The following is a 10,989-nucleotide window of genomic DNA, read 5'->3' as shown; positions in this document are numbered from 1 at the left end:
CACGCTCGGCATCCCTGCCGAGCAGAAGTGTTCCCATAGGAAGCTGTCAGCATGCATTGGTGTTAGCCACACAACCCAGGACTTTAATGGCCCAAGCTGCATTTTGAACTGAGCAGCCTGGGATACGCTGGGTTAACCCTAGCTTTCCAGCTATTATACTGACCAGCCATCCCCACCCAGTCCCATTCTTCAGCATGTAAAATCTTTGCCACTTCACAGGTGAACCGATGAACATTTGACAATTACTTAGGAAGTTATTTCTATCTCACCTTCACTGCCAGGTTGAACACAGAACCTGTCAAGCTTCAAACTAGGCAATAAATATTTTGGTCAGCCTATTACTCAGGTGAATAATCAGCCTCTCTGACAACACAGTCATGGCCAGAAAGGCTGCAAAAAATGTTAAGTTTCAATAAACCTCAAAAATGTAAGTGGACAACATAAAAGCCCCAGAGCAAGATCAAATGGTCTCACCTGTGCAGATCCCAAGTCAACCTACTGTATCTTACAGGAGAGGATTTCAGAAGCACTCAGCAATCAGATTCTGACCAGAACCTGATATACTTAATATATTTTTGCTGATGACCATTTTGAAAACCTGTCCTCAGTGTCTCGAGTGATGTCTGATTCTCCAGACTAATTGAAGAATATATGCTATAAGGCAATGGGAAAGTTCAAGTCTTCAGTAAAGAGATCCCATCATGTACTCATTATGCTTGGCTATGCAAATTTTGTTGTTGTTTGGTTTGGGGGGTTTTTTGTAATTACTGAAATAATAATTTCAGAAAGGACACTCAGTCTCAATACATTGCTTTTAGAACAGCAGCCCAGGAAATGCCACATTAGCTTGCTATATAAAGAGTTTATTTGAATACATTTTGTAAAACTACCTTGGATCCTGGAGTTTCATCCCTCAAAGCACAAACAAAAACTTTAAAGCATGATATCAGTTAAGAAAAAAAATGGAGAACCAACGGAGAGTTATGTGAAACAAGCTTTCATTTCGAAAAGAAAACAAAAATTCAGATTCAGTAAGAGATATCTAACAGCACAGTTCCAAAGTATGTAACTTGATTCTTCTTTTTTTTTTTTTTTAATGTTTAGTCTGATGTGCAGTAATAACAGGCATTTGGCTTGTTCAGCTGTGGGCTCTGTTGAAGTTATATACTTACCCATGTTATACTTTCACACAATGATAACAAAGTCAGAGTAATAGGTCTAGCACTGAAATTTGAAGGGCTGCCCATCAAGCAACCACAAGGAAAGAATGTGTCCTGAGAAATTCCAGAAGGTTTCTTCATTGATTTGGCAAGTTATTTCCTAATTGCACCAAGAAGCTCAAGGTCATGACACCTCAAGCAGGTGGTGGAAAAGGAGAAAGAGGTGCACGCAGTCATACCTGGTGGAACTGCCTTCACCCAGGGGCTCACAGACAAGGGCTCCCAAGAACTTTACTGCTTGAAGATTCACTGTTTAAAGCACTGGTGGGACTTTCTGTGGGAGTACACATACTGGGTGCAACACATCTATAATCTCTTCTGGTCACTCAGAACCTGAGCAGTTGAATTTTAGAAGACTTTTCATTTCATTATTTGGTAAAGCAAGGGACACAAAAGCAAACAAGAAATCAAACTAAATTATTTTTCCTTCTATCCAATCATTTTGCACTCCACAAAATTCATGCCTAGATAAACCCCCCTATGTAAGCCACAAGGAGAAAAAAAATTAAGCCAACTAAGGATGCCATAAATTACCTCACTGACACAGGCATTACATGGGAAAAGTAATACTACTACTGCACTACCTTTAGTACATACCCTTCTTCACCTAGAGGAGACTGTTTCTATCTCCACAGCAGGCTTTACTACCAAAAGTCTAAGGGATTTGATTTCAGTGAATGGAATTGGGAAGAAGTAAGTTTTCCACATAGCTAATACTGGCCTCTCCTCTACCTGCTAGCAGAACTTTTGGAAGGACTTCAAAAGTTCTTCCCACCCCCAACGATGGGGTAAGGTGTCACTTCTTCCCTTCCCAAACTTGACAGCACAGGAGTCTTAGTGTCTCCAATTCCCCAAGTTCAGTTCCTCACCACTTTTAGTACTTACCTGAAGGGAACAATCTGTCTTACAGACATTAATATTTTGGTGTTAAAACAACAAAAGCCTTGACACACAAACTACAGAGTTTCAAAGCAATGCAATGTTTAGTTAGCACAACAGCAGAGATGACATGTATTTCAGTCAATCTAACTACAAAGCTTCCTGTAGTAATGACTAGCATGCAAAACTTACACAAGATATTCTGTCTTATCTCAAACAGTTCTTTTTTGGCTAAGAAAGATGGAAATGGAAACCGTCAATGACTCTCTATCCACACTCACGACAAGGCTTTCTAACAAAAATAAAACACATACGCAAAAAGGAAAAAAAATAACATTACAGTCTTTTTTCTGTGTTTTTAAATGAAAGTTAAATTATCCAAGAAAAGGATCAGTTGCATTTTCATGCAATACCTTTAGCAAATTTCCCTTCCATTTATACAGTCAGAGAACATAAAGCTACTTCGTGTATGTATGTACTTTGAGTTTCTGATTAGTTCAGGAGTCACTGGATTTAGTAAGACTTGTTCTTCTTCAGCCAGCATCAAAAAAATTAAGCAAGTATAGTGGAGCTAGTTGATAACCGGGAAGCTCTTGGCTAGACATACCTGATAAACCAGCATATCACCAATGACTTCAATCAGGTCACAGAACCCTTGTTTATTAAACTCTGACCCCACCTACATAACAACATATAACATAACTTTACTCTCATTCACAAATTGATATTTCAGAACTCAGCACAGATTTCACACAAGAAACAAGTTCCTACTTCCCAAGTCATATTTTGCTTAATTTCTAAGATGTTGTATTGGTACAAGGCCAACAGCCCCTCAGTTTTAGTGCCTACCTCCAGTAATAGTTTATAGAAGACATGCTTAGTGTGTGTTAAATATTACTGGTATTATACTGACCCCAGGCTGGGTATTAGCTATCTGTGGTATCAAAGCAGATAATTCTACTGGCTACTTGAAAGCATATAGCCCATTATTTTGCATGACTAATTACTAATAACGAACAGATTCAAATACAACACATTAAAAGGTAGTATAGAACATCCTGGAAAAAAGGAGAAAGTCTGACTTCTAGGTACCTTAATAAAAAGAGAAAAAAACCCACACCACACACTAGCACTGCACCTGGCTTATTGTAGGGCAATTGCTGCTGCGGTTCTTTGAACCTACTGATGACAGAAACAATTTTTTTTAAAAAAAGTCAGATAAGCAAAAATGCAAAAAACAAGAAGGAAGACATGAAGACAAATGTCTAAGAGAAAAGTCTGTCTCTCTTCCCCATATATCATTAATTTTTCATTATGAAATCTAAGAATAAAACATCTTAACATTTAAGGTATTTAGATTTCCCCAGGGTTTAGGTGGGTAATGAAACAACTATTTTTCAATGTCTCCCTGCAGAGAGTAGATGATCTATGATGCTTCCAAACTAAGGACTGCAAAATGCCAAACAAATTCACCAAACACACACAAAAAGAAAAATCATACACAGCAGAACCAGGTTGCCAGACCATTACGGTCAAGCACATTTGCCGCAGTCTTTGAGAACACGTGCAGCTTTCTACTCTCTCATTACTACAGAGTGTGATCATCATTCACAAAGCACAAAGAATACATCCCTCAGAAGCAATCCTTGAGCCTTTCTGGCCACAAAATTCTGCATTTCTATGTACTGAGTTGGCTAACTGGAGGTCTAGGGACCCCACTGCTGGTGGTAGTGGTGGAAGCCAAAGCATTTTGCCTGGGAAGGCAACCCACTAGAAGGAGGAGGACAGCTATCTCATAGGAGTTACCAAACATAAACGGAGCTACTCTACTCAGGGGACTCCTGATGACAGAATATACTCCTTAGAAACTGCCCTCAAGCAAAAGTCTTGCCAAACAGAAAGTTCTAAACAAAAGCCAGCACTTTCAGAGGGTGAATGCACCCACAGTACAGATGTCTTCAAGCAGTTTCACCGCCAGAGGACACGGCCAAGTGCAAGAGCAGCATTTTCTCACTTGTGCTTGCAAACACAGGATTCTGCAGGCATAGCTGGCATGCAGGCACTTTACAAGCCCTACTCTTCAACATGCTGTGTACTGTTCCTTTCTAAACTTAGTCCACTACGGCATTTTCAAGTGTAAGAGGAAAATAAATTCTATTTGGGACAAGGTCTGTCCGATTTCTCACTGGTGCCTAAAGTCCCAACAGCAAAAAAAAAGCCCACATCAAATATTTCAAGCAATTGCTACCCAATTATGATTTTTATAAAAATGGAAACTGTTTATCCATAAAAGAGGTAGACTGCTGAAGACCCTTTAATCGTTACATATATGTACCTAAAATGGCACAACTTACGTTGAAGATGCCCATTTCAAAAGATAAGCATCAAACACTGGTTAACATACACACACACATTTGCATCATAGGGTTTTTTCTACAATTACCTTTAAACCTGAAAAATCCTAGTGATATTATTCTCAATAATCCATTACTATAACCCAAGGAATACACAATAGGAAAGGGAATAGGAGAAGAGAAGTGGTAAGATTAAGGTTAGTTTGACCTTACCCAGCACTCACTGAATGCCAGCAAGCCGAGTGTGGTCACTCACACAAGAATATGAAAAAACTATGTAAGAAACTAAACGATGCAGTTGTACATAATACCAAATGACCTCTGTGTATGATATGGGAAGTGCATAGAGTACTGGATATTACCCATGGGTTTACCTTTCTGGTTACAGCCATTTACAGTGGGCAGGTCTTGAGCCACCATAAAGTGGCTGACATGATGTGGCCCGTTACAGTTGCTGAGATGAGCCTGTCAAACGTAGTGAGTCTTACAGAAACAGTACAAATGCACTTTATTAATGCTCACTGCTGGGTTCCCAGGTGACATGCGCTTAAGTGCCTATATTTCACTGGCATGTTGACACGGCAGTCAGCAATAGACCTGCCAGCATGGCTGAGGTTCAACAATTTCTCTCCCTCTCATGCCAAACCTGTGGGAAGGCATAAGAATGGCAACTGTCTTTTTGTTCAAAGATACGCATGCTAGCTTGTTCCATCTCTACTTGTTATTTAATTGGTTTTAAAAAGCCCCAGCTCCACTCTTGGAGGTATTTTGCCAGTAGCTTTCCAGTAGGAGTCATGCTTTCAACATCATCTGAATAGTTAACTTGACTCTTGAATTCACATCTTCTTACCTGATAACATATTATCTGTTTTTATTGAAGGAAACTTCAAAGTCATTTCATGTTTGTGCCTGTGAATCATCAGATGATCCTCTGTTGGAAAACGCTGTCAGGCAAACACAGAGAGAGAGAGAGAGGAAGAGAAGGGGGAGGAAAAAAAAGAATTTAATTCTCTAATAAACTTTTGGCATTGGACAGAATTTCAAAAATGAGAGAAAGAAATGTATCCAGCTAGAAATGTATCCAAATGGCACAGGAAACAGACTATTTGAAAATGCAAGTGAGTATGAGTAACAAATAGCTGTACTCTACTCAGAAACATATTTGCTGCAGTGTTCTCTGGGGTTGCAAACCGCAAGGTGTCACGCATTTGCTTGAAAAAGTTGCAGACCAAGTTTTGGACTCTAAGGGTCTCAGACACCCACTCCAGCTACCACAGCCTCACAAGTCACCACGTGCCTGAGGATCTGCAATAACTGCTGTTGTGTACGCTCTTAGCCCACGGCAAACGCAAAATAATGCGGCATATCTTAAATCACTTTACTGGATTTTTCTGCTTTTGTGTCTTTCTGCAACCTATATCTGCTGAACAGCAATAAAAATAATCAAATAAGCCAGCCTTTCCTTACCCAAAAGTATTCAGGCAAAATGCATCTTTAATCTTGGAAATCTCCCATACTTTGACTTGATTCAAAGTGTCAGTGCAATGGTGCTCAGTATATAACAAGTATTTATGACCCTTTACGATACTAAATTAAATCGTTTTCCTTTGTCAAGAAAAGGTGATGTGCTTTGTAAGAAACCAATCAGCGTGCTAAGTCTGATAACAGACTTCTACAACAAATAGCTTTTTTTTGAACAAGACAAAGAAGAGACAAGCTTGAATAAATGTTCAAGCACTTGCACACTTGGGCTCTAAGAGCAGTCTGGTTCTGTTAAGTTTCCTTTGCCAGAAGGTACATACACAGACCTTTGCTACAAACTACTGCAATAGTTTTAACAGGGTTACTTCAGGACTAGCAAAGGCCAAAAGTTGTATCACCAGGGCTTGAGGAAAAAAAGTAAATTTTAAAAGCAGCTTTTTAAAGCAACAGGTAGATAGGAAACTGTGAAAAAACTGGCAACAACAGAGTTAAAGCGATTTAATGCTTTCAACACAGTATATTCTTGGCTAAGTGACTTTGCTTGTGGCTATAGTATAAGTAGTTGCAGTATGTTACACCTTCTGAGAATCTCTCTAAGCCCATAGACAAAGCAGCATAAATAATGGGAATGAACTCTCTGGAAAAAAAAAAAATCCCAAAGACCTTTTCCTCACTGTGAAATCCTGGTTCATGGCTTACTCATCTGGAAGAAATGTAGCACTAGAAAATTATGTTGAGAACAAAGGGAATATGTGAAAGACCTTGCTCAATGAAATTGTGAGGGGGAAAAAAAAAAAAAACACATTTTGTTCTCGTGGAAACGGATTTTCCTTCATGGATGCCACACTCTGTCTTCAGGGTGAAATCAGTCAGCTTAAAGAGGGCATGGGGTAACTGAGGAGAAGCTATTCCTACAGAAAAGACAGAGAAGTCTGGGCTGGAAGTCTACTTTCTTCCTTGTGCAGAAGGTCAACTCCCTCAGCCCTCAATACACATCTGCACTGGCTGAGAGAGAAGCCAGTCCCCAGAGAGCTTAGCTGGACAGCAGCGCTATGCTATGCGCTTCCGTCAAGTTCTCATTTACAGTAAACAGAGGTAATGGTCTGAAATGGGAAATTAAATGTTTTTTAAGCTGAAGTCACAACTACACTGCTTGTCTTTCCAAACTGTAATAGCATATAGCCAAACCTGCTCTCTGACCACCTAAAAGGAGCTTGTTTGGATCAGCTTCTCCTCAGCGGAAATTAATTAATAGCTGACATCAAACACTAAAGTCCACTGACTTGAGTGGAAGTTAGTTTTAAGATTCAACAAAAAGGTAAATAAAACTTGACTATAAAACTCAGATACTTTTATTCTACCTCTGTGACAGAATGGTGAAAGTTTAACTGCACATGTAGAGACCTGAAATGACAAAGCCTGATCAGAGGGACAATCCAAAAGATGCACTCCGAGACCTGCAGAAAGGCTCCCAGTTCGTGAAGCAGCAAAGCTGCTCAGCCAGTCGTTAGACGGACCTCAGGCTTCTCCCTTTCCTTCTTTCAGCTCTTGGCAAAACCAACACCCACACTCCAGTGACAGTCACCCATCATTCCACCGGTTGTAAAGGGTTGTAAAAAGACTAGCCAGCTGAAAACTCCCAATACAGAGTTAAAGCAGGGAAATGTTACCCTCATTAAGAGAGGAGGACTCTGGGAAATGGTTAAGCTAAATCACTTCAAACAGATGCATACAGGAAGCCTGGGACAAAAGCCCAAAAGATGCCTTCGCCTGAAGATTTTCCTCACAATCTCTTGTCACTAAACCAAATTAGGGAAGTGCCACACATGGAATTTCCCTCATCACTGCATGGGGAGACGACTTCCCACACCACTGCAAAATCATCGAAAAAACACATAAATCCCAGTTCAAAATCTCAGCAGGTAAAATCCTCACCACTTCAGGTTTTTTAAGGTCATTAAACATCTAATGTTACAGGTCAGATTATACTGAGACACGTGGCAGATCACCAGTCAACAGGAATCCTGAATGTACATCCTGTGTCAGAATTTATCTACAGGCTGCATTTTCTATAGAGAATATTTAGTAGGAAGATGTCTCAAAGATTTGAAAAGGGAAAAAAAAAAGCTAATAAGGTATCATTGTATTTAAGCATTAAAAAAAAAAAAATCAGGAGGGTTACCACATCCAATAGGAAACTTAATCTATTCCATTGTACATCTAAGCAGAAGATGGACAAATGTGTCCTGCCCAGTGCGTCCCCTCTTGCTACTCACTACAGGAACTTGAAATACCTGGCTTGAAACATTAGGCTTGGGGATGAGGGAAGGCACAGAAGCAGTTTGAGAAGTACTTTTACCAATTTGCTTTTGACTGGCCGTTGTATTTGCTTTACAGACTTCGTAAAAATATCTTGTGGGGTAAGGAGGGAATTGAGGGGGTAAGGACTTAAAAAAAGAAGAAAACCCCCCAAAAAACAACACACATATTATTATTAGACATGTGTTAATATATCAGGAGGCATTATACAAGCCAGAGCTAGTGCTGAGGACTCAATTAATATCACCGCTGACTCCACTCACCTGTGAGCAGCCTGGGGCACTGCAGACAAAAGGCCTCTCCTGCTCCAAGTTCATCTTTGATTCCTCATAAATCTACATGTTAAAAGGGGGAGGGGGAAAGAAAGGGAACCTATGAATATATACGTTCTAAACTTCACACATACATGCAACATGCAATCGTCACAGTTTGTGCTTTTATTTCAAACTCCCAGAACAGACCAAAGTTTTCATCCTCACAGTACTAAATTTGCTAATATTCAGCAGGCTCCCTACAGTCTAAGTTCTTATTACTCCTTCCTGAGCACATATTTACTTTGAAGGAAGGGGGGGAAAAAAAAAACCATTAAGCTTTCACAGCAGAAATCTGCCTCAGAAAAAAGCATATGTTCAGTGTTGTTACTAGATAAGACCGTGTCTGCTCAGAAATATCTTGAATTAAGGGTTTTTACCTTTTTGCTGAACAACATTAAAACCAGACGTCTAGGTTACTTCTAAGAAAGAACCCACTTTTTGAAGTTCTTCATCCATGCTGTTCAATACTAATAACTTAAATACATTACATACATGCTCTCTATACACACAAGATAATAGTGCATCCCCATCCTTTAAAAGGTCAACTAGATCCTCAGGAGCTTAAGAAGTGAAATTTTGCCCAAAACTGCAGCTTCTCCATAGCACTTCCAGTCCTGGAACCTTGAACTAGACCTGGGGGAGAGCTCCCAGGTCTCGAATAAAACCAAAGGAGGAAACATTTGCCCTCAGAACACAGTAACGCAGCTGAATTGGGGTCAATATTACAGCAATCAACAGCATCAACAAAAATAATTTTTAGTAACATTCTAGGATGTAAAATAATTAAGTCACTTCTTTCGGAAATGTTTCAAGCCTGTTGGTACAACTGGCATTACAAGCTCAAATATAGTAGCTGACCCACCTTAAAGCACAATTTATGACTTCTGCTTACATTATGCCTTAAATCCCTTAAAAATCAGCCTCACCGCAGCCCTTCTTAGACAAATACTTGAGCTATGTTTGTGTCATTTTTTCATAAAACAAAGAGAAATATCTTAGTGGAGAAGTAAAGTTTGATTTCAAAACTACAAAATTCTGCAGAAGGACAAGTGCTAAACTTACTCAGCCCAGGTATAATTTTTTAAAACTACAAGTCATTGCTTCCTATTATCAGGAATATCTTGACCACACTTAACACTTGTTGTTAGAAAAGCTTTATTTTCAGAAGAGTTGCTACCACCCCCTTCAAACAATAAATACACCATTAACCTGAACATCGCCAGACCTGTACTTACAGCAATCCTTTTCAATGCCCTAAGTTCTCAAAAAGAACCCAAAACTTTTGGATGATAACTTCTTTTTAATTAAAATTCGTTCTGGTGGACAGCATTTGACTGACAGAATATTTTCCTACTAGTGATCTTAAAAAAAAGGGGGGGGGGGGGGGGGGGGAGGGCAGCAGAGTATCCTTTACCTGATTAGACTCACTCCCAGAAGCAGCATCCAGAAGTGAAGAATTTCTATTTTTATTTGCCCCTTAACCTCCACAAGGACACTACCCCCTAAAGGTGATAATTAGCATCAGCTGATTTTCTTGATGTGGATAGCTCTACCAACATCTGGCCTGAGACAAGTGATTTATTGCACCAAATACAATCAGGTGTTGAGAAAGACCCTAACTCAGGACTAACCTGACACAAAGGTTAGCACAAAGCTAAAACTGAAATAACTAAAATTGTACTCCTTTAAGATTATTCATATCCTGTTTTGATTTAACTTACAGCTATATTAAACTGAAATAGGATACTCATAATCAGAAATGAAAGAGTATGTTCGCATAAAGACTTATACTAAAATAACTAAAGGTGTTAAATTACTTCTAATTTCAGTTATTTCGGTTCCAGACTGTGCATAGACAAGCTCTTCAGAGGTGAAGCAATAAAAATGCTCTGGATTATGCTATCCTGTCTGAAAGAAACAAGGAGCAGAGAGATAGCTGACTAAACAAACAAACCCCCGCAAAAAAAAATCCACCACAAAACCAAAACCTCCAGCTAAGTTTGATTTTTAAATCCACCTCTATTTATGGGATGTGACCCCGGGGATGTTGTCTTTCCTAAAGACTTTTTCACAGAAAGAAAAAAAAAAAAAAAAAAGCGCTACGTGTGGATAATGAAGAGCTTTATCTGATATCTCAATTACTCCTGTAACTGAAGCTCTGCCAAAGGTTTCTGTTACCCCTTTCTCTCCTCCTCAGGGGAGAGCGACAACTGCATTTTCAATAGCAGAACAACGGGTGAGACTCAGTTAAAGAAAACAAGAGAGTAACAATTCTGGTCCCAAGTGTCCAAGTGGATTTCAAAACATTACCAGGAATTATTTGGAGTTTGTTTTCTTCTTAAGTATTGCAAGTCTAAAACTGCCCTCCCCACCCTGCGTTCGAGCTTTAGTCCCTAAATCCATCAGTACATGCCCCCATAC

At 39.4% G+C, this 10,989-nt stretch overlaps 1 protein-coding gene across 1 annotated transcript in view; it reads right to left on the bottom strand.

The window, feature by feature from the left end:
• Window positions 1-8,589, bottom strand: part of LOC104627340 (cyclic AMP-responsive element-binding protein 5-like) — a gene marked incomplete at both ends in the record, with an annotated part of 43,023 nt that extends 34,434 nt beyond the window's left edge. The window contains 2 exons of the mRNA XM_010295561.1: window positions 5,304-5,397; window positions 8,518-8,589. Coding sequence (XP_010293863.1) covers window positions 5,304-5,397; window positions 8,518-8,589 — 166 coding nt within the window. The remainder of the gene's footprint in view (window positions 1-5,303; window positions 5,398-8,517) is intronic.
• Between the last annotated feature and the right edge of the window lie 2,400 nt (window positions 8,590-10,989).

This window comes from Phaethon lepturus, unplaced genomic scaffold (genome assembly GCF_000687285.1).
Source record: "Phaethon lepturus isolate BGI_N335 unplaced genomic scaffold, ASM68728v1 scaffold19350, whole genome shotgun sequence".
Classification (NCBI taxonomy): domain Eukaryota; kingdom Metazoa; phylum Chordata; class Aves; order Phaethontiformes; family Phaethontidae; genus Phaethon; species Phaethon lepturus.
This window is presented reverse-complemented; position numbering and strand designations above follow the sequence as displayed.